The 24,413-nt window shown below is 38.6% G+C and overlaps 1 protein-coding gene across 2 annotated transcripts in view; it reads right to left on the minus strand.

Annotated features, from left to right (window-relative positions):
* Window positions 1-5,115: 5,115 nt before the first annotated feature.
* The window catches only part of HIRA (histone cell cycle regulator), a 66,464-nt gene continuing 47,166 nt past the window's right edge, over window positions 5,116-24,413 (minus strand). The window contains exons 14-25 of one of the 2 annotated variants that reach the window (XM_084649454.1): window positions 23,508-23,702; window positions 22,219-22,389; window positions 18,041-18,245; window positions 17,036-17,140; window positions 15,963-16,111; window positions 13,843-14,004; window positions 12,888-12,946; window positions 11,640-11,745; window positions 9,976-10,098; window positions 8,042-8,205; window positions 7,073-7,161; window positions 5,116-6,084 (exon numbers count right to left, since the gene is read on the minus strand). In XM_084649454.1, the coding sequence (XP_084505580.1) occupies window positions 5,968-6,084; window positions 7,073-7,161; window positions 8,042-8,205; window positions 9,976-10,098; window positions 11,640-11,745; window positions 12,888-12,946; window positions 13,843-14,004; window positions 15,963-16,111; window positions 17,036-17,140; window positions 18,041-18,245; window positions 22,219-22,389; window positions 23,508-23,702 (1,645 nt within the window). In that variant the 3' untranslated portion in view covers window positions 5,116-5,967. The remainder of the gene's footprint in view (window positions 6,085-7,072; window positions 7,162-8,041; window positions 8,206-9,975; window positions 10,099-11,639; window positions 11,746-12,887; window positions 12,947-13,842; window positions 14,005-15,962; window positions 16,112-17,035; window positions 17,141-18,040; window positions 18,246-22,218; window positions 22,390-23,507; window positions 23,703-24,413) is intronic. The other variant, XM_084649455.1, reaches the window with a different exon arrangement.

Raw genomic sequence — 24,413 nt, forward strand, 5'->3', positions numbered from 1 at the left:
GACGTGCCATCTGCTTCCAGGTGTGGCACACTGAGCCCCCTGGTCCAGCTTATCTTGGGCACCCTGCAGCCACCCAGGAGGAGCCTGCACCCCAAACCCCCTGCCCCAGCCCCCAAACTCCCTCCCAGAGCTTGCATCCTGCACCCCCTCCTGCACCCCAACTCCCTACCCCAGGCTCAGTCCAGAGTCCCCTCCCACACTCCAACCCCACCCCAGCCTTGTGAAAGTGAGTGAGGGTGGGAGAGAGTGAGAGATGGAGGGAGAGGGGATGGAGTGAGCAGGGCGCGGCCTCAGAGAAGGGGTGGGGCGGGGGGGCCAGGCAAGGTGTTTGCATTTATGTGATTAGACAGTTAGCAAGCCTAACTGACACATATTCCATCAAATCCCACCTAACATACTGCAGTTTGTGCTGTGCCTTAGGTCCTCCAGCTGCAGTGTGTACTTATAATAGTTGGGTCAGATTCACTGATAGGGTGTGTTTTCTAAAGAATTTTGTGTCATTTCCTATACCTGGTTTGTGATACAGGAAACATCTATAATAGTTCTTTTTACATTCATAGGACATTTAAACTACTAGTTAGTTGTGCTCAAGTTACTTCCTTGCATCCAAATCTACATATTCTAAAGGAAACGCAATAAAATTAATTACTAAATATGCACCAATGAGGAAAGACTTGAATGCCAGGAGTTTAACATCTTTCAATGAAATATTACTGAGTTCCACAATTCCTCATCGTTTTTTTAGTAGCTATTTAATAACTGGGTAAGCACCACGTGGTGAATGCCTAACTTATACATGTTAGTCTACCCTATAGGTTATATGTACATCTCACAACATACAACTGAACATACTTACAGGATATTTACCCACCAAAATCCACATCATTACTATAATACTTTGCATTCCTTTCAAGATTAAATAGGCATTTAGAGACCAACCTGTATCGTCTTAGAAAAACATTGGAGATGCTCTACTCTAATTTTAGGTATTTCAGAAACATTCATACATTTATTTTATCTGGACACCGGTGAAGAAGATCCTCTATGTATTATTATTTTTACCCATGAGGAAATGAGGCCCAGAGGCTGTGACCTGTCTATAGCCTCACCATAAGTTTGGTGCAGAGCCAGGAATAGATCTCTGGTCTCCTTAATCCAGTTCTGTGTTTTTCCTCTATCTAATCAATTCATTCTTGCATAATTGCTGTATCTTGTTACTGAGTTTAATATTAAAGTGTTTGTGCTCTGTAATTTAGCGTTTTACCATTAATTGAATGTGTGATCTTTGATTGTTTTCAGACAAGTTTTCTTACATTTTATTAAGAAATGCTCAGAACTTCGTAACAAATTTCCTTCCAAAGTATTACAGCAGTATTGAAAGATAGGAAACTTCTACTTCTTTGAAGGAAACATCATTGTTTCCAGCTCAGCTCCTATAGTCTAGTTCAGAACAAAGTCAATCTGTACTTTTTACAAGATGGCTGCAGTCATTTGCCAGCCCACTTCTATAGCGTATAGATTACTAGTGCTCATATCACCTTTGTCACATTTATTGTACTTTTATAGTTACATTCAGGGTTAAAAACAGTTTCTTGATTTCCCAAAAAATCTTTTGAATCTAAAAATTAAAATGTTTGACATTTTTGTACATAAATTTTAATTTTCAAACTACAGATTGTTTAACAAAAACGACAGCAAATTTCAGATAATCCCTGATCAGTGGTTGACTAACAGTACAAAATTGTGATCTAGTAAATTAAAAGGACACAGAGGCACTCTTAAAAGTTAGTTTAATTTTTACTCTGCATTATTGGAACTCTTAAAATTGAATTACTTCCTCTAATTTTCTTCTCCCACAGGTCCAATTCCGTTATTTCCTCATTAGTAGTCAGGGTGAGCATAGCTCTCAGAATTAAATACATTAGGTCCTACACAGCTGTAGGGTATTTTTTCCCCATTTTTCAAGCAAATAATGGATTAATAAAATCTATTAAGCGTGATGATAAACCTCAGAAAACAGGCCTTAAAACATAAAAACTTGATTAGTTTTGGGCCCAAACTACTTGACAGTCTCTCAAGCTATGCCTCAAGAATTCGTCAAGGCTGCAGATGCTGGGCTCAGCAGTAAACCTGTCCTACATAGAGGTTCACCTTCACTCCTGAGTAAGACCTTTAGCATAGACAGGCCTAAGCCAACGGATAAAGATCTGGATCTTAAACACCCCAAAATTCAAAAGCTGTATAGATCCAGGTTTGGTTTTGACAATATATAGCCTTTAAATTTCCTGTTTCTAAATCATTTCATATGCTGCCACAACACTTACCCTGTTCAGATTTTTCCACTTTGAAGACTATTGTCTTGATTCCTACACTCAAGTCCCAATAATGAGCATTCGGCACATACCTTAAAGGTGGATTAACACATTAACAAATAGGAGAAAATTAGCCATTTAATTTTCAGGTATATTAAGACATATTTATTAATTTCTTTACTGATTTCCACACAAGTCCAAGTTGTAATTTTGCACAAAAAGCTACTCTTATGGCTGCTGGGCTAATAGCCAGTAGCAACAACTACTAAGGCAAGCTCCAAAAGAATTTCTGCAGAGATCAGAGAGATTTCCAAAAGATGCAAAAATAGGCAAAAGGAAATTTCCCATTTCAATGTATTTTTACATTGCTATAGGAAGTCACTGATGGAAGAACAACAGATATACAGTTACCTGCACATTTGTTCTGTGTTGATGTTAATCTGCAAACCCACCTTTTTCATTGAATTTGTGATGATGATTCCAGGCAAGGAAATTTTCCCAAGTAATCAGCCAGATCTGTGAATAGCAGTTCTCACTGGGCATAAAGCAGCCTTCAGAATTTCTAAAAGTGTGCAGTCAAAAAATAAAATTTAAAAAATGATCTGAAAATAATTAAACTATTTGAAGGAGTATGGGGGCAGTGCATACCTTTCCTTCCTCACACACAAAAACTGCAGAGAGAGAAATCAAGACTGAGAATTGGGGCTGGTATTTGAGTGAATCCATGGGAAAATGCAGTGAGCATTTTAGAAAAAAAAAACCTGAATGTTACATCATATTTACAGAAAGCCACCCACTTCCTGCTCTTCAGGCCAGAATTATGGCCATTAAATATTGAGAGCTCAGTGAGCAATCTTACAAGCACAGTAGCAGAGTAGCAGTGGTTCAAAAAGTGGTTCCAGAATTGCTTTTTAAAGGAAACCTAAAAAGGGAAATAATGGTTTTACTCTGTTTTGAAAGTATATCATGTATAAATTAGGCCTGAAGGGTTTTATTCCCCACCTTTCCCTGCTTGGTTTTTTTTTAAGCAAAAAAATATCAGGAATGTCAAATCTACTGTTCCTTTCAGGAGTCTGATTTGTCTTGCGTTTCCCCAAGTTTCACCTCACTTAAAAACTACTTGCTTTCAAAATCAGCACACTATTACTGAAAAATTACTTACTTTCTCGTTTTTACCACATAATTATAACATAAATCAATTGGAATATAAATATTGTACTTACATTTCAGTGTATAGTATATAGAGCAGTATAAACAAGTCATTGTCTGTATGAAATTTTAGTTTGTACTGACTTCGCTAGTGCTTTTTATGTACCCTGTTGTAAAACTAGGCCAATATCTAGATGAGTTGATGTACCCCCTGGAAGACCTGTGTGTACCCCCAGGGATACATGTACCCCTGGTTGAGAACCACTGCTTTAGAGGACCCAGAGAAATGGAGCAAGAGCTTTTTTACCTCTAAAATAGATGGTGTGGGGTGGGAAAATAAAAACTCAAGCCCCGAGCTGAGACAATACTTTTTCAATGGTCTTTTACCTGACAGGGAGTGCAGTAGCTGGAGTCTGCCAGATAGACTTGGCAGATTCTAATAGTGCTTCATTTATAGGGAGGGCTACCCCGGCTGACAATAGTGCATACAAGATGTCAAGCCATTTGTGCTGTGTCTCCTGCACTTCTTCTAATGGGATCTGAAGGGTGTCTGCTGCCCTCTTCATCAGATCTTGAAATTATTTGAAATCATCGTGAGATGGCGAAGGGGATGACAACTTCAACTGGGGAAGAAGAAGAAATATTAGAATATGGAGTAGCCTCCTCGACAGCTCTCCTTTCCTGGGCCTCAAATGTGTCCTCATTGGAGATTGTTTAGGAGAAACAGAAGGAGCTGAAGAATGCTCCCTGGGATGATCCACATGAGCAGCGTGCACTTCAGAAAACAGTTGCTGGTAAATAGCCCAGGGATCCCAGTATGCCCACTGGGGAGAACCATATGGGAATGGTGGGCGCATCCAGGGTTAGTAGTACCAAGTGGATGTCTGGCGGGCTTCAATGGTAGAAGCCTGGAAATGTTCCTAAACAGTCATAGTTCTGGCTAAACAAATGTAGGTAGGCAGTCAGCAGAACCCTGCACAGAAATCTGGGAGTCTGAAGAACTCCCTTTCTTAGTCTGGTGGAGTGGGGGGATGGAGGAGTAATCAGCCGTCTTTCAGAAGGTGTCGAATACTGAGGAGGCAGGTGGTCCTGGAGAAAGGTGGAATAGTGGGGATAAAATTGGTTGTGGTACCAGAGGTCTTGAACTCAGAGGAGACTCAGCCTCCTAGGAAATAAGCAGGACTGCCTTGACCTGGTGAATCCCAGCCATAGAGGTGTGAGGTACCGAAGGCTGGAATCACTGTTTCAGTTGTACTGATGGTCTAGGTACCAATGAGGCAGTGGAAGACAAAGAGTGTACTGCCTTCTTAGTCAAGTGCTTAGAATTGGTAGTATCTTGCCTATATATCCTTGGTATGGGTCACAAGGATGCATATGGTGCATGCACAAGACGAACAGGTATTGCCACTGAAATCTTCCGAATGAAGGTGCACATGCACACGTCAAGTAGAGTTCCCATCAGGAAGTAGCAGTAGTTACAAAAACAAAGTTCTAGATCAATACAGTAAAATCAGTATTAAGATGTACTACTCTGGCACTTGGAGAGAAAAGATCACCCAGATAACATTAGTTCAATATGGATTTCTATACATGTTTAACATGATTCAACCTGTATTACTGTTTACTGCTGCTACAAGAAGACATGAATATCCAGAGCAAGACCATCTTTTTTTTTAATCCAATGCAGTGTTCATTTATTTTTGTACATACAAAAAGAGCCACCCTCTTTGATTCCCCCCACCCCCAAAAATCTCTCCTTTACAAACAGTTAAAAATTAAAAACCAGATGATGACAGGTTAATTTTGGTACAATTATTCAGCAACATAGCTGTCATAATTAGAGTTAAATTTCCTACAAGGTTACTTGTAGGGAAATCCTGATTATTGGCCAAATAAAATTCCATATTACAAGTTAGCAAATTCTAGTACAAAAATAGTCCTTGTGTTAGAACAGCCTTTTATAATTATATTCACAGGTTTGAGTCTATTGGCTGCATAATACCTTAATATTTTATGAAATTTCTTTTTATAGGCTCATTCATCTAATTCAATATAGTGTTGAGCCTCAATCAATCCTCAGACAAAAAACCCTGAACAGGGTTAATATGCTGCTCAGCGTACTCTGAAGTACTGTGCTTTTCACAGGACAGCCAAAAAATCCCCAAACTGTTCTCAGCTAGTCTCCTTGATATCACAATGAGATCCAGACCCAAAAGGAACCCCTGAAGTACTGATCCACAACCTTCTGTAGGAACACAGGCCACAGCTTTGATGTTCATATTCCACTTGGAAAACAGGTCCAGCTCCTCCACTCATTTCCACATATGCCTTTGTGAGCTTCTTTAGAAATTAAAGCTTATCACTCTTGAAACATGTGGGGCCATTCTGGTACTGCCCCTTTCAGGAGTGTCCCATTCTGGCCGGGCTCTCTCCTCTTCTGTCTCTGGTTAATGCTGTTCAGCAGTTTCCCTTAGACCAGGCCCTTCAGGGAAAATCTGGGGAAATACTATTTGTCTCTCAAGATGTCTAGCTGCTCTTGATATTCTGTGAAAAGCCTCTGGAAACGGAGGTTCTGTCCGATGACAGGAAGCAGTTCTTTCAGTAGCTCTCTCTTTCGTAAACCCTGCACAAAAACGTCAAAAATCCTCAAATTTATTTTATATCATTAATACAGGCATTTGATACGGGATTCACTTAAATTTAGCATGGTCTCTCTTTATCTTAGAGAGCTGTTTATTTGGTGTCACCTCCTGTTATTTAGATGTCAACAGTAATAATAATAATAATAATAATAAAGTCTTTGGGAGTACATATTAAATGTTCTTGTTGCTGCTTCCATGTGGTGATAGAATGCGGAAGTGTTCCTTGAAGGGCACATGTTTCTTTGGCATATCAGCCCTTTCAAAGGTACATACCTGGTGAATGGAGAGCACTGAAGGTGTAACCTGTTCCATCTATTAGGTATGTTTGACAGCATCAGTGGAGATAATGGAATTGTTAAGTGTTTGTATACAGTGCCAGAGAGAATAAAGGAAGTTACTATTTAAGTAATGGAAAGGATGGATTAGTATAGAATGGAAGGGGTTCCACAATGATTAAAGTCTTTGGAGATTACTTGCTTGCTACTCAATTTGAAGTATACTTGAGGTTAAAAGGGCTATGAACCTTCCCAACAGTTAAAAAGTTAGACAAATTAAGCAGACATTTCTTCTTCCTTAAGAAACAGTGGCTGGACAAGGCTTGGCTCATTCAATTTACTTCCTTCCTTGTGAATCAGCACCAGGCTGGCATAACTTAAATACTGTTTCTAAAGCTAAGTGAAAACTCCCTTAAAAAACCAAAACAAAAAACCATGGAACCCCAAAACAATTACAAGAAAGCCCTAGCAGTGAACTTGTAAAATAAAAACTGAAAATTACTTAACAGATGACACTTTTAAGGGTAGATCAAATTTTGGGTTCTCAACTTTGGCAGTGTTCTTTTAAATGTTACCAAAAGAAACTATGAGAGGAAATGTAAAGTACATTCAGCAATTTAAATTAAAACTGTCTGGTTTATACACAAAAGGAATGGCTCCCCTACTTTACTTAAAAACAAAAACCAGCACTTACCACAACTGTTGATTCCCACTGACTTCCAGCTGAGTAATGGACTGGACCCAGTAAATCCTTGCATAATTCTCGCAGGCGATATTCAAACCCTGAGAATTACCAGAAATAAAACAACATGCATAAACATAAAATTATACCCACTACACAATATAAATCACATATAATTTAAGACAGAGTTACAAGTATCTAGACAAGAACAACACAAGGACAAACCTATATGATTTCTGTAAAGGCAAATTATTCCTCCCTAACCAATAAGAATTATTTGAAACATTAAAATAGTGAATAAAGACAGGCTGATGGATTTATTCTAGAACTTCCAAAAACTTTTATCTACAGTTCTCCACAAAAAGGCTGTTAAAAGTGATCTACAAAGGAAAAACAATGGTATGATTATCACATTTTTTATTATAAATACAACTTGAAAGACACCCTTCCTTTCCCAACCTCTCCCCCTCAAAAAGTCAGCTTGCTTTTTATGTTATACATGTCTTGTCTGCCCTGGTAGACTACGGTAACTGTTGAAATGATTACACACCACAAAAAAGTCAAAGAGTGAAAGTTGAGTAATTGAGAGGAGAATTATGTTTTTAGGAAGACTGTTTAAAATTTAGGGTTTTTGAACAACACATATTTAATGCCAATACCTAAAACAGCTTGGAAAAAGGCTGTCTTTGATAAAGACTCAACATCCCTGCCTGCTGTATTAAGGTGAGAGTATTTGCAATAATCATGTTTCCAGATCCTCTCTAAGAGAACCTTCATCAAAACTAGGAAAGACCAGACTTGACATTCTTTATATTTATCAGATAAAAAACCAAGATGAAAACCTTTAAAAAATACACACAAAAACTTATCCAGCCAACTTTACATCAGAAAGTAGCAAAAAGGGCAGAAGCCCAATTTAAAAAAACCAACCTTTTGCAAGAGCACTTAAGGTAAGAAATAACATTGCATACCATAGCTCACCTTCATTAACTAGGTACCGTGCATAGATAAGGAGCCAATGGCGGTATTCATGACTGGATTGTAACATAAGTGCCGCTGCTATCTGATTCTCCAGGTAAGCCAGTGTTGTTTCTTGTTGTACTAAATGAGGCATGGAGAACAGTCTTGCAGCTTGCCTTCCTGAACTATAAACCAAACGTGGTACAAAGTCAGAGATCAATTAGAAAAAAATTCCCACAGTGCAGAAGCCATTCTTCTAGTCTTTCACATATCAAGGGTATTTGGTGCATTCCCAGTTTGGACCTCTACTGCCAAAGGCCACTGCCTATAAATCTTCTGTACCCCTGACAAATGGAAAGACCCTTGGACCTGCCTACATTAGCACCAGACCCAGATTGAACCACCAGGGCACTAGGTTCGTCAATCTCCCAGTCCCTTCAGACTTTCCACATGGGGAGCAGTAACCAATAGGAGCCTCCACAGCCTCCTGAAATCATCATTCACTCAGCTTGGAAAATGGATTTTACTATATTGTCATTGATTACTTCTCCCTTATCACCCATCCCTCTCCTACCACTGCAACCTCTCAGGTGCCCGCTCTTGCCCACTGGGGTTCTCCACCACCTCCTTTCTCCTCCTCACTCCCATAACCCCTTCCTCTTGCCCACTTCAATCCTGCGTGTGCACCACTCCCCTCCACCATAGCAAAGTTCAGTTTATATAATTTCATTTATATTATAAAATCAAATATATAAGCAAATGAACAAAATGGAACTAACACAGTAAGTTCCTATCATCATCCTGATCACTTTGCTTGTATACTTTTCATCCTCCCTTCATCTGGTTTTTGTCTTTAACATTGTAAGCTCTTCAGGGTATGGGCTGTCTTCTTGTATGTTTATATAATCCTTTAGAACACTCCTGAACCCCCACCCACAAGCATGTGAAAGCCAGGCAACTAAATAAAGGCTAGTTTTATAAGTGGTCTTTGTAAAAGGTTGGAAATTCTTTTTTTGAAGTTAACTAAAATGTTTTAATAAAGTTACTTTTTGAAGTAACTAAAACATCTTTACAAACCTTAACTAATTTTTCCTGCGGATATTTTCTTTTTTAAGAAATAAATCCAAACTGTTATTTCCATTCTTTCTATTTTTAAATCCTAATTTTCCTGACTTTTTTTTTTTTTTAAGGAAAGAAGGAAAATAAGTCCCATTACCCTACTTACAGCCACTCTCATTTGGGCATATACATTAGTAAAATAAAATCAAAGTTGGCTATGAGAGGGTATATAAATTAGAAGACAGGAATGTGAGTGGCAGGTGAAGATGAGCCACTGAGCTGTCTATGGACACTTCCACTGGCTCTTGCTATTCCCTGGTGGTATGATCAGAAGTTAAAAATGTGCAGCAAATGACTAATTAGACATCCAATCTTCCCTAAAATACTCAAAGATTCCACAGAATAAGCCAACTAAGGAAAATTGAATAAGACAAAGTTGAAGCTTGTAGACCAAGCCACTTTTGGGATGATGGTCCAATAAGTAAGTTATAAAATCACAATGCAAAATATAAGAAATCCAATTTAAATAAACGAAGTGATATTCTATAAACCTAAATGAAAAAACTGCACCATAGGTAAGGAAGAACTATAAAAGTAGAATTACTAAGCATAGAATGCAGCCACCTTCTTACTACCCAAATATTCTCTGAACTAAACAGATAAAAGGTTACGAAGGTGTAAGGTTTAAACATACTCTCTGTACAAATCTGATTGACAGATTAGCCCTCCAAGCCACTGATATTTCTGAAAATAACTAAGTAATTCAAACATTCAGTCATCTTGAAACTAGACGACACAACAGAAATTAACACGGGGCAATTTAGTTGACTGTATATGAAGCAGAAAGAGACCACTTGGCTGATCAGTAAACACAAATAAAATGCCTAAATACATACTTTGATGTTCGTCCCTGTATTATGGCTAAGGGTCCTGAACACAGCATGGCTTCTTGGGATGGTAAACTATTCCTGTAGTCTGCACATTGTGCTAAGGAGTCCTGTTTGTCAGAGACAAGATTCCTGGGGGGGAAAAAAAAAAAACAAGAACATATTAGAACACAGTGAATGGTGCATCAGGTGGCAGATGACTCTGTTCTATTCTGCTTTATACTCTATTTGCATTTTCACAATAAAAATTTTATTAAAGTTAATGTTAAAATTATATAATACATAGGTTAAGAAAAGAGTGTCTGTACATCTGGGTATAGTGCTTAAATTATCCAAAAGTACAAAGGTTGGTTCAAACATCATACAATACATATAGTACATATCAGCAATAACCCAAATTTAGATTAATACATTTAATGATACACACTGGTGCAATGTACAAGGCTTTGGGCCAAATCCTGCTCACTTTATTTACACAAATGGTCCCACTGAAGTCAATGGGATTAGTCACATAACCTAAACAGGATTTGGCTTGAGCTCTGAAAAGCATAAGAGAAAATCCACTGGCATATTTTACAGGTTGCCATACTTGGAACTTGCATATTGAAAACAAAAATTCACATCCACAGTAGGACCCAGGCTGTACGGAACCTAGGTAATTACTTTCTCATCATGAAACTAACTTTACCCCAAACCCCTCCACACATCAGACCCTGCTCTGAGACTGCTGATCAGCCACTCTGGAAGTTCCCTTACACTGAGGATATGATGCCACCTTCATACTGACAGGGGAGAGTTGACAGCTACAGCTCCCACTTCCCACACCTAATTAAGGCTATCATCTACAGGGTGGGGAATTGGTTGCTCAAATGAATGCCATATATATGCTTACCAGACAACTAAGATACACAATGGCACAAATACTTACAGTAAACTTGCTTGTTTAATCATGGTTAATTTGAGCTGGTGACTAAGGGACTATTCTTTTATATAAATCTAAGGATGTGGCACAAACAGAAAAGTGACAGGAAATTCAGATTCCATCCTCCATTGGTTTAATTGTTGTGGAGAAAAAGACAGCAGCATTTAAGTGCAGGGTCAGCCTTAGCTGTGAATAATATCAAGGCCATTACAGACATGGACTAGACCCAGGCAGTAAAAATGAGATTTTCTCTGGGGTGTTTTTTATTTAAAGGAACCCATCATCTAAACACACAAACTACCATCTAAATATAAAAGAGCATCCAAGTTTCCTGGCAGCTGTTTCGGACTAATTTTTCCAAAGACTATTATCTTTTACATTCAGAAATCATGAACATCTGAATGACCAAACCATTTTAAATCCATGTCAACTTTCAGGCAGTTACAAGCAACCCTATGACAACAAATCAGAGTATATATGTAACAGGTGGGGAAAGAACGGTAAGGAAACAAATTTCAGTCTAAGATTTTAATTTACAAGGCTTATTTTAAACAATACTGAATCATAAAACATGAAAGGGACTGGCCCAGCCATCCATGTACTAGTATGTGGGGAGCAAAGTGGAAGACAAGCCCAGAGTGTGTTTCTGCTCTGGTTAGTTTTCAGAGCACAGAATTAAGGGGCAGTAAATCAGAACCGGCATGCTAACACAACCAACTTTATAAATGGTAAGAAAGAATGTGCAACTTACCACGTAGAAAGAGAAGGATTAAAACAATATGCCTTTCCATCAGACAGGCTCATTACTGGTATACCATGCTGAGTCAGCAAAATTTGAGAGACAGATGTATCGCTTCCTACAGATTAAATCAGATCTCATGATTTCCTCTGAAGTAATCATTACATAACATTTAAAACTCTACACATTTAAAGTGTTGTACAGCCATTAATTAATCCTCGCAAGAGCCCTACCGAAACAAGTTCTGGCAGGGAAGCTGAGGCAAAGAGGTGAAGTAACTCACTGAATACACGTAAGCAAGTCAGTAGCAGAGCTGGACTTAGAAGCCAGGACTCTCAGCACTGAGCGCAATGCACTATTACATGTATCATTTCTTTGTAACTATCATTACATAATCTTGAGAAATTGCAAAATACATAAAGGGTTGGTTAAAAGGGAAATATTAGCAGTATCTCAGCGCAGAATATTCACCCAATTATTTTTCTGTCATCTTTAAAACTAAACCTTTCAGTTTACAGATATCTCCATGCCAATCTCCTAACAAACTACGCTTGGGAAGGTGTGGATAAACATGTTGTAATGCTCAGATATTAATTGTCTCCTGCTTACCAAAGTGTTCTGATTCTACAGTCCTTCAGAGCATGTTTTGAGCACAGGACCAATTAACCAGGGTTTGTGGCTGTCTGTCTGAGAAGACTTCTGCAGTCTGCTGGGTTCATACCACACACACATACAAATACTTCTCAAACTGCCTTTGATTAATACTAGTAAGATTAAATCCAGATAGGAGGCCAGTGTGTTTCCTGTAACACTGATTTTTTTTTTTTTTTTTGCCAGATACTGGTAAGGGCAGAAAACAGATTTGTTAAATTCAGATAATTTCTGATCAATTACGTTTTAAAATATCTGATTATATGCAAGATATGCATTGGGGATTGCGATAGTGTTACGTGATTTATACACCAGGTTAGAAAGTGATTCATGATAACTCTACAACACTGCATTTCCACATTTAAAAAACAAAACAAATTACAGGATCCTTAATAGTCTGCTATCTCCTTATATTTTTATCTTGATTGTTTCTGTGGTAATGAAACATTACCCAGTGATTTCCATTTAACACCCAACTACATACAGAAGAATACCTATTTATTTTTGCATTACAGGGGTAGGTAGAATTTTAGCACACTCGTTAATGGCTCAAAATATTACAGGAGGGCTGAAAGACTATGGTTGGCAGGTAAATGTGCCCTTTCATACCTGCTAATATTGTTTGCAGAGACTCGTCTTTGACAACCACTGACTGTTTATGAACATCCCTGAAGGGAGAGAAAAGAGGGGGTGGGGTGCGGGAAATCTATACATTAAAAAGAAATGAATACTCCAATCATATAACAAAACAGTTTCTAGAACGTTCCTGATTAAAATTTGTAATTTAATATTTTCTTTGTTATTTGACAACACAATTTTGGCAGGGCAGAGCCATATGCACCCCTGCTTCTGATAAAGATTATAAGAACTATTATTTGCACTTCTATGGCCCTTTCTGTTAGAGAATCTCATCACACTTTGCAAACATTAAGCCTCACAACACTTCTGTGAGATAGGTATGAATCATTTGCCCCATTTTACAGATAAGTAAACTAATGTAGAGAGAGAGGTTAAGTGAACTGTCCAGGGTCACAAAGTGAGTCAACAGCAGAGTTGGGAACTGAACCATGACTTCTGACTCCTAGGCCCATACTCTAACTGTTAGACAATACTCCTTCCAATGTCAATGTTGGTTTACTAAAAATGAAGATATGAATGATTTCTATGTTTCCTTCTTTCCCTTAATTCTACAGACTAAAATCACTCTGTCCTAGGAGGTGGCTCAAACAAATGACCCTTAGTTGGATAAATCATCCACTTTCTAGGGTGAAATTCACCCCGTGCAGAAGTCCACTTAAGCCTGCAAAAGAGAGTAGCCAGGACTCGTGTCTTGCATGGTGGGCCCTCTATACAGGGGTGAATTTCACATCCACAAATAAGACTCAATCGAAAGGAAATCTGATTTGAACCAGAGCATCAGCAGGCACATACCAACCCAGCCACGAGAAAGAAAGAAAAAAAATCTATCAGCCCCAATCAAAGTCATTAACTGGAAGCAGTAAGGTAACCAGTCAATCATAGCCCATGCTTACTGGCAGTCATGACAGCATAATTTAGTACTCACCACACAGACAGCGTAGCAATAGTGGTGAGAGCCATGACGTAGGAACCTGTGCAATGTAAAGCGGAGATAGGCGAATGCAATATAATAGGTGGGAGAAGGCGACGACCACAAGCTGAAAATACAGATAAGGTCCTCTTCTCACAGGCTACACTCACCACATCACTGAAAATGATCAAAAGGAAACATTTAAGCTCAGTGAAAAGAAAGAGGCAAGAACTCTTGGGTTATCATACAACTTGAAGTAGGTCTCACTGGTAAATTGTGAGGATTCAGAAAACTTGGCTCCAGAAGGCAGAGGCAAAAAACAGAGAAGAATGTGGTTTTGAATCCTAAATTCAAGTCTCTCACTCTGCAGATGGTGGTGAATGTGACATATCATTGGGGAAGGAAAGGAGGAGTGCCTGGTCAGAATAAGTCTAGGCATATGAAGAAGAGGTTGGTTTTTTGAAACAAGACCATTTCCAGACACAGAAGAATGGTCTGTCAAGACAGTGGAATGATGATGCTCTCTTTGGAAGGCAGGGAGGAAGTTGTGCACTGTCAGGCAAGAACATTGCAGAGGTGAAAGTAGGGAATTGCTAAATGACAAAATATAAAAGTACCTTTCATGGTGATGTGAGATTAAAGATTTGAATTACCTTGCAATCAAAGCCCTGGGTGCATGTTTCAAAGGTGGTGTTGGATAGCACTTCTGTCAGTGAGGAAGGCTTATACTGTAAAAGGAGCACTTCCTACCTCCTTCATTAAAGAGCATCAGAAATTTTGGCCCAAATTTTAACATACTTTTTATTTCTATCCTGCTCTAAGGTATGCTTTTAATCTAAACACTGAATAAGGTATGTGAATGATCAGGAGTTTGCAGTTTCCTGTTATGGATGACAGGGCACGGTGTGAAGGTGAGCTCTGATTACAGCTGTACGTAACTTTATAACCAACACTCTTCCTAACAAGCTTGAAACTCAGGCCAGACTAACCAAACCTTGTGGTGGGCTTGGGCTGAAGTTTGAGTCAACTTGAGCCACTGTGAGTTTTTGCAAAACATTACAGCTCAAAACATAACAGCTTCCACAAAAAACATGTAAAACTTGTCAATTTCAGCTGTGATTTATTAATTTGTTCCAATCCAAAACTCAGCCTAACTCTTAAGGGTATAAAACCAGAAAAAGATTCAGATGAATTCCTGTGAACCAGACTTGTGGGTACTTATGTCACAGTTCGGACCTCAACAAGATCACACAGTTTAATTTAAACTTCTGATGCAAAAACAAAAAGCTGCTGTTGAGGAGGAGGAGAAACTGCAGGTATCTCTGAGGAAACATGTACCCCACAAAAATATTCTATTTAAAGTGTTCTTTTAAACCTTCAGTCATTGTGGCATTTGCTGTTTAAACAACTGTTGCTTCTAATCATTCAGTCCACTCTAATGGGGGAATTTAATGGAAGAATGCAATGTCTGGCAAAGGAAGTATTTTAATTGGCTAATGGGGACATGGGATGCTATAAAGCCTGTGGTTACGTCAAGACCCTAGGGGCTAATTCACTCGTGAGGTTGCCATCAGGTCTACATACAGTGCATATTATATTTATTCATCTAACATGGTTAATACCAAAGCATTGTGTACAGGTTACAAAAGAAGTAACGAAAAAAACAGCAAACCGCAATGACCAGCAAAGCCAATGCCCCCTGTTACTAATGCTATAGGAGGAGAAAAGAGGAACATACATGTCCTAGAGTGGGATAGCAGGAAGAGGAAGAAGAGAAAGGTCTTAGGAAGATGTTTTGCACTATGAAGAATCACACAACTCCATAAAAATAAGGGATCCTGTCATGCACTGTAATAGTGAACTTAATTAAACATTTTGCAAAAATATGCCATGCACGGGGGGTTAAAATAATAAAGACAAATGGGTAGCAATATTCTCTGAAGCTATCAAAATTTGGTAAATTTTAAATACCTATATATTTTATTAATGTCATCAGAAGTTCTCAAAGGGAACCTTGAATAAGATTTCCACTAACAACTTGTTTAATAGTGTAACAATACAGCCCTAAATGCTTTCTCCTGCCCAAAAACTATCCTTTTCTGGAGGCTCCTACTTCTACAAGCAAATTCTCTTACCAGCTTCCAGCTGCAGTAAGAATTCGACTGGTGAGGACAGTCTCCCATTCTTTGCCTTCCCGATTACACTTTAACCTGCTCAGCTTGGAACCTCCCACTGTGGTCATCTCATTCTCCACCTCAATGTACATGGAGGGATCTGAACTTACCTGAAAAAAAGTAAAGGAAAATCTTTTTACACAGAGGAAAACTGCTCAGGGAAGTGTCAAGTAATGTAGGTCCAAAATAGGGCCCAGTTAAACCTTGGCGTCTGATAGAGAAAACACTCTGGAGTTTTTTCTTTAAAATTATCCTCAAAATACAACAAATTACTTCAAAAGGAAGAGATTCCAAAGGCAACTGGTCACTCAAGGCTACTCCCCATCAACAATTTCTGTGTATTTTGAGCCCACCAATTTATATTTTCAGTCATCTGTTCTTCTTAAGTCCTGGACATCAAATCTAGTTTAAACAAGGCTGCTGCTGCAGCCTTTCAGGATTCCTGCAGTCAAAGCCAGACTTCTATGGTAAAAGCACACAGACAAGGGATTACGCAGGTACATGAGTCAATGTTATGTTAGGCCCTCCAGGTGCTGAGCATGTCACTTTATCATGTGAAGAGACCTCAGAGGAAATGTCCAGTTTATGTAGAGAGCTGGCTGTGGCGCATGTGTGAAGAGAAAGCATCAGCCCTGTCTGGAGCTGCTGCTGCCACCACTTCTCTTGTAACACCAAGGCTAAATAAAGGAAGAAGGGAGGGGGTGCCTAAGAGGAGAAAATATGTTTGGCTTTGAAGCCAAGTCAGGTGAGAAAAGAAGGAATGAACTGCTGAAATGGATTGCCTCTGCAGGTGAGGTAGGAAGTAAGGAGGCAGAAGCCAGAGGGTGCATGTGACTTACTTGGGTCCCGAAGCGAAGTCAGGCAGGGGAGGGGAAGAGGCAGTTGGGAGGCCTACAGAGGCAGGAAGGAGCCAAGTGAGAAAGTCTTAGAAGAAAGTGAGATGGGTAAAGCTCCTTCTTGGACAAGTCAAAGGGATTCTGCTCCAATCCCCCAAAATGCCTTTTAAGTAAACAATGTTGCTGTCACCCACTTACTTGCAATGTAAACGATTTCTGTGGGATTGGGGTTGGCAGTTTAAGTGCTAATGCTGGTGCAGAGATGCAAGTGGCATCCTTCTCAGAGGCCAGTGCAGCTGGGGACTGAAAAGCAAAAATTTCAACAACAGTAACAAACAGAGCAATTAAAAACAAAAAGAAAAAAAACTTATGAACAAATGGAAGAGTGCAGGGTTATCACTCACGAAAGCACCTCAATACATATATACCGTAGTCCAGATTGTGTTGCCAAGAGGGAAACCTCAACAAATATGGATACACGCATCAGAAAAACCCTGTGCAAAAGCTTTTTTTTTTTTTAAATACATATTGCATAAATACTTCTTCTTCGTTCTCTAAACTAGCTGCTAAGAATTTTCAGGAACAATATGTGGTCATTGAGGTCTGCATTAGGCCATCTTTGACACTTTCCATCTGTACTAACATAATGGAAGCTCCGGTATGTTTCAGGGCAAGGCCAGCTTTTGAATGTTGGTAATGAAAAGGGCTATTGCAACTGAAGGCTGGGAAGTACTGCCATAATGGACTAGCTAGGTATGTACTCTACTGTCCTGTACTGAATGGAAGATCATACCTGCTCAAATGCTTATAATTCCTTCACCCTCTTGAATCATACTGCTGACAGCTGATGGAATTTATCATGTAGTTCAAGCAGCAGAAATCTGTGTTTTTTGAAGCCAAGTCCTGCATCTAACTCCAGTACTACATACATACTGTTTAGCTAGTGACTGCAATATTTGTATGCGCACAGTATACAGATTTGTTACATTATGTGCACCTTCATTTTAAAACCTTAAGAATTAGGTAAAAAGCAAGCAAGAGGACTAGCTTCAAAATTTTGAGAAACCTTAGCACTCCTGGTTTCACTTGACCACCTTTTGTCTGATTTAATGCAAGGACGACATTTTGCTTTAGTAAATGAATAGTAGAAACCATAAATACTAATACTATGCACATTAATTAAATTATTGACATACTGATTACCTGAACAGTTAAAGTCACAGGTACGAGTCTGGAGTCCTTTCGAGGCCTGCCTTTTTTCTTCTTTTCTACTGTTTCTGCCTCAAGTTCTAGTTTACGCTTGGGCAGTGACAGCGGTTTAGTAGCTGGAATCTTCTCCTCACTGTCACTGCTGCTCTCCAGGATATCCTTGGGCTTATTCTCTTTAATTAAATTCTGATCTTTCAATCTGCAAAAAAAGTAAACTATTTGTTTAATAATTTACATAAGCTGTACTCAAAGCTGCCACCCATCTACCCACTATTTGCTTTCAAGCTAAGCATCAGATGCATTCTTAGGCTTGTTTGAATATATCTGAAAAAGTGCAAAGGAAAAAAATTAAGGTAAGAAAAGGCTACCCAATCCTTTATGCAAGTGCAAATATGGAACATACAAAATGCAACTTCAAGTAAATTTTCTGCTTAAAAAGCAAATAGTAAACTAGGGTATGGTGGCTTGCACAAACACATTATTCAGCAATCCGAGATACTTTTTTAAAAAAAAAAAAAACTTTTATTTTACCATTTAATGGATACTGTACCACATGAAGAGCAATTATAATATCCAAATCAGATGACACAACTAGAGTTTTGCTTAGAGAGACTGGTTTCCATTACAGCTAAAACGGAGCAATTCCATTAGGGGCAGGAGGATGGGCAAAGCGCTGGAGGTGGAAGAGAATAAACTGACAGTAGCAAGCTTGCAAATGAAAAGAACACAAGGGCTATAAATTAACATGTACAGCATGCTTGACATCTCTGAAGCAATGGCTTTCAATGCACATATATACACACACATTATGATGAGCATCAGGAATCACAGTTATTGTTAAGGTTGTAATAAAAACCTTTTTTGCAGCCTCTCCCTACCTCCCAGCTTTCCAAGATGTTTACCTGGGAAGGGTGGGAGGAAGGGAATTTTTCATCTTGTGTTGATCTAAACATGCAAGGAATTTTAAGAGTAGTTCTCCTCTCTTTCTTCTCCACATAACAGAGAAATGAGTAAAAGATGGGGAGTGATTTCTATTCCCAGTTCCACTGCTGTTTGTCCATAATTCTTTGCATTTAAGTAGCACATAGGAAACATTAGATAGGCTTCACAACACCCCCTCAAGAGTAAATATTGTTATTCCCATTTTACTGGCTGGAAAGAGACTCAGAGAGGTTAAATGACTTTTGTCCGACATCATACAGAACATCAGTATCATGATGAGAACTTAGGTCTCCTGATACCCAGTCCTATGCCATGATAATAGATCACAGTGACTCTCAGATAAGTGACCACCTCGTTGTCCCTCAACCTTCCCAAGCTGTAAGTTGGGATACTACTGTTTACCTCACTCACTCACAGGGGTACCCAACCAATGTCCCTTCTGACTTTGGGAAGTGGGCAGAAAAGACAATGTACCTCACACACATACATGTGGACCAGTTTGCCATGCAACTGACTCTCGGCAAATATACCCATTAAAGACACAGGAACTGCCCTACTGGATCAGACCCAAATTTTGCTAGTCCAGTGTCCTGTCTCTCACAATGGCCAGAACCAGGTGCTTCAGAGGAATGTTTAAGAATCCCACAGTATGCAGATGAGAGGTAATCTGCCCCCCATAGTATGTCATCCTGGTTTCTAGTAGTTAGAGATTGGCTCCAGGCCTAAAACATGAGGTTTAATAGCCTTTTCAAATTTTTGTTATTAATTTGAAAACTCTGGATACTCATGATATCAATACAAATGTTGACTCCCTTTTTGAATCTTGCTACGTTCTTCGCCTCAAAAAAATCCTATAACAATGAGTTCCACAGGCTAATTACATATTGTGTGTTTACTCGTTTTGAATTTGCATTCTTTAATTTTCATTGCTTGTCCATTGCTCTTGTGTTAGGAGACAGGCAGAACAAAAGTTCCTGATCTACCTTCTCTAGACCATTTGTTATTTTATATACTTTTATTGTGTACCACTTATGCATCCCCTTTCTAAGACAAACAATCACATTCTTTTCAATCTCTCTTTATATGAGAATTTTTCCAAGCCCATGATCATTCTTGTTGCTTTCCTCCGATCCCCAGTTCCGCAATATCCCTTTTTGAGATAGCGTGACCAGTACTGCACACACTATTCCAAATGAGGCCACAGCATTGATGTATATAATTGCATGATCATAGTCTCTGTGTAATTGCATTATAACATCCTCCATATTATTCACAAGCCCATTCCTTAGGTACCCTAACATCTTGTTTGCTTTTTTGACCACAACATCACATAAAACAGGTCTTCAATGACTATGATGAAACCCAGGCCCCTTTCTTGAGTTGATACAGATAATTTAGAACCCTGGAAGGTGTCAGAGTAGTTTAATTATTTTCCTCCAATGTGCATTACACTTTGTATTTACTGACACTGAATTTCATTTACCACAATGTTGTCCATAGACTCAGCCTGTTTAGATCTCTCTGAAGGTCATCACAATCGTGTCTGGTCCTAAGTATCTGAAAATAACCATGTCTCACCTGCAAATTGTTCTACCTCATTACTCACCATACTTCTTTCCAGGTAATTAATACATATGTTAAACCAGTGATTCTCAACCAGGGATAAATGTACCCTTGGGAGTACGCAGAGGTCTTCCAGGGGATACATCATCTAGATATCTGCCTAGTTTTAAACTGGCTATATAAAAAGCACTAGTGAAGTCAGGACAAACTAAAATTTCATACAATGACTTGTTTATACTGCTCTGTATACTATACACTGAAATGTAAGTACAATATTTATATTCCAATTGATTGATTTCATAATTACGTGGTAGAAATGAGAGCGTGAACAACTGTTAAGTACTAGTCTGCTGGGACACTTTTGTACTTTTATGTCTGATTTTATAAGCAAGTAATTTTTAAGTGAGGTGAAACTTGGGGCACACAAGACAAATCAGACTCCTGAAAGGGGTACCCTAGTCTGGAAAGGTTGAGAGCCCATGCTAAACAACACAGGACCTAGTATGAAACTTGAGGCACCCACTTCAAACCTTTTGCTATGGATTACAATTGACCATTTAATCCTAATCTTTGTTTTCTGTCTTTTAGCCAGTTTTTGATCCCTGACAATACTTTGCCTCTCGCTCCATGACTAGTTAGCTTCTTCAGTAGCATCTTGCATGAAGGAACTTGTCCAAGGCCTATCAGCAGTCTAAATAAATTATATCCACTGATATTCCTTTATCCACTACTTTATTGACACATGCAAAGAATTTTAAGATTAGTGAGATACAATATTCCTTTGCAGAAACCATGCTGGTTAGACCCTATCATATAATGATCTTCCAGGTGTTTTATTATTCCAGGTGTTTAATTATTGTTTCAAGCAATTTGCCAGGTATAGATGTAAGGATTAGGTCTATAATTCCTCAGATCACTTCATGAGCCTTTTTTAAAATACAGGTACAAAATTTGCTACCTTTCAATCCTCCAGAATAGTGGGGGATTTTTTGGGGGGTTTTTTTTTGTTTGTTTGTTTGTTTTAAGCAAAAGGACAGTTTTATGGGAGGAAATATGGGACAGGAAAAAAACCGCTGTATTTATTGTAAATGAGGTGACTACATAGCTCGCTGGCAAGACACTGACCTTCCACACAATTTCTTAAGCGGTCTGTCTGTGCACACTCACATCACCAAACTGAAAGGTTTTCCTTTTCTCGACTCTGATCACGTGGCTCCACAGACAAATACTTGAAAAGAAAATGTATCGCCTGTACAAGGTTCTCAGCACAAAACTGAAATATGTCTGTAGCCATTGGGATCTATTTTCTATGTAATGTAATTTAGGTTGAGATGGAACTCCCTGGTACAGGCAGGCTAGATTTTATTGTCTTCCATGAAGACCTCACATGCAATGATTTTATCTTGAAACAAAAGTTTTAACTAAGGAAGATCTGAAGAGTTTTTTTGGTCCCATATGTTTCAGGCTGAAAACATAAATATGAGTATCCATGGATAATGTTACCTCAGAAAATCTCTCTTACTAGTAGCTCTTTTTCATTGCCCCCTTCTATAGAGATCTGAGTTAATCTCCAGAATCCCAGCACTGATGCATCCATACCTCAGAGAATCATATTGTTTTAACACTGTCTGCTTGTGTGCCCTCTCCTGCCCTGTACCATCACTTACCTGTCTATGGCAGTCTGATTTGTATTTATTACAGCAGAAGTCCCTGAGGTGGCTTTGGATCGTTCTGTGAATCTCGAGTCAAACGCTTTCATTGGTTCAATCTTAGATGGAGTTGTTAGCACAGAGGAAGATGATACAGGGGGAGCAGCTGAAGCAGAGGTAGCATTTATACTGTTAAAGGAGGAAAGAGAAAAACAAAGATTGAAAATATATTTAGAATTGTGTAGTACTCAAAAATACATCAGCATTTATCAAAACCTCCCACATGGACTACAAGTTTCATTAAATTGGCCACTCTTGGACGTGTGTGAATTAAAATACACCACATCCTTTCATGTGTCAATATCCTCTACTCTCAAAAATTGTTTATAATAGATCTGAGAGTTGAAATCTTAATGCTGCTGCATAAAGTCTTTTCATCTAGCTATATCCAACTGATTCATTCTTTATAATTCTCATTCCTTGATTAAAAATACATATTATCTGTAGTGTCCAAGTACAATAAATTAGCGATTATGTATATGCAGTGGAACAGCATGAAATGATCTGTAGGTCTCCACTGCAAATTTATTTTGCTGTAGCAGACTGAAAATTTTACACACAAGCCTAGCTGTTGCCTACACTATAGTTCAAACCACATAACCTGGTTCTTGCAAACACTCTTTGAACCACACAACAGAACCTTACATCACAAAAAATCATCTAAATAAGGTTTGCGGACTTTTAACATACTCAATTTAGAGTGAATAAAGATGTTTTAAGGAGGCTGCAATCTCGTACTAATAGCAGCTCAGTGTTTGTAAGGATGATTTAGTAGTTACTCCAGTGGATAACAACCAAAATACATCTTACTTCACTGGGGAAGAGCATTTCCAGTGCATGCCTAGGGATTTGTTCAGCCCTGGGAGGGTTAATTAAGTAAACTGCAGCGTTTTAAAGCTACTAGTTATATCCCAACTCAAAGTTCAATCCAACAATGGATGCATTTCCTCAAGGAAAACAGAAGCGTTCATGCTAGTTGACTTCTTAGTAAGTGCCGCATAGTGGTGCGCACTGGATGTTAACAAGGATGAACTGACTTCACAAAAAACATGGGTTTGGTATAATTAGTTCCCACCACTATTAAAAGAGTAACTGAATATTAATAAAATCCTGAAGTATGCAAGACAATATTAGATTCTCAATTAATATTTTCTGTCAGGAAATCACTTTAGCAACTGCTCATTTAGAGAAATATGAAGGAAAAGTCATATAGGCTATAAGAAATGAAACCTCTTGCAAATACTGACCCATCTTTATTGATTGTGTCATCTGTTGGTTTTATACTGGCTGCCAGTGGTTCTAGAGAAGGCTTTGAAGTGCAGAGGGAATTGGTTACATTGGAATCTAATGACATCAGTTGCTGATTACTTTGAGAAGACATCATTGAGCCAGCCAGAGATCCAGATATCGGGATACTATTGAAGAATGCTGTTGAAAAATCCCTATATCAAAAAAAGATTAAAAGCAAGTACATACGATTTTTTAAAAATTAGTAGTTTTTAAAGAAGTATTTTAATTTAACTTTAATATCACTTGTGTGTGTATACATAGACACACTTAAAAAACCCTCCATTTTTTCAATATATTTTTCTCTCATCTCTACTGCAATGTAGGCCAGTGTGGTGCTTTGCAGTTTACCTCTGTTAATTAATGAGGCAGACAGAATATGTATTGCTTTGGGGTAATATTTGTTTGTGTACAGCTGAAGAACAAACAAAGGGAGCTCTCCCATTTCTGGTGAAAACATGTTTTAAGTTTAAGAGTTTTTATAGCGTTAGTTGACAGATGCAAAACATTAGTTTAGTCCTGTTGAAGTTAACAGTACGAGCTGTTTTTTTTAATGGGAGAAAACCTATGTCTTAAGACAAACCATTCCAGACTGGCTCTCAAATCTTACTATTAAGAGAACACTGGGATAAATGCAGATTTTCTCAACTGTATGCAGGATATTTCCAGCAAAAGCCAGCTACCGAGTTCAAATCATGACTGGCATGATTACACAGGATGTAGACACATGCTTCAGAAATTGCTTTGGACGACAGAAGTATAACAAGTCCTTGGAAAAGGGAGTTTATTTTTCACTCGTGGCTCTGATTTTGGGATCTTTTTTCCATGACCTTCCCTCTTCCAAAAACAATAGCTAAAGCTGCTCA

Source organism: Lepidochelys olivacea (genome assembly GCF_965140295.1).
Source record: "Lepidochelys olivacea isolate rLepOli2 genome assembly, chromosome: 15".
Taxonomy (NCBI): Eukaryota; Metazoa; Chordata; order Testudines; family Cheloniidae; genus Lepidochelys; species Lepidochelys olivacea.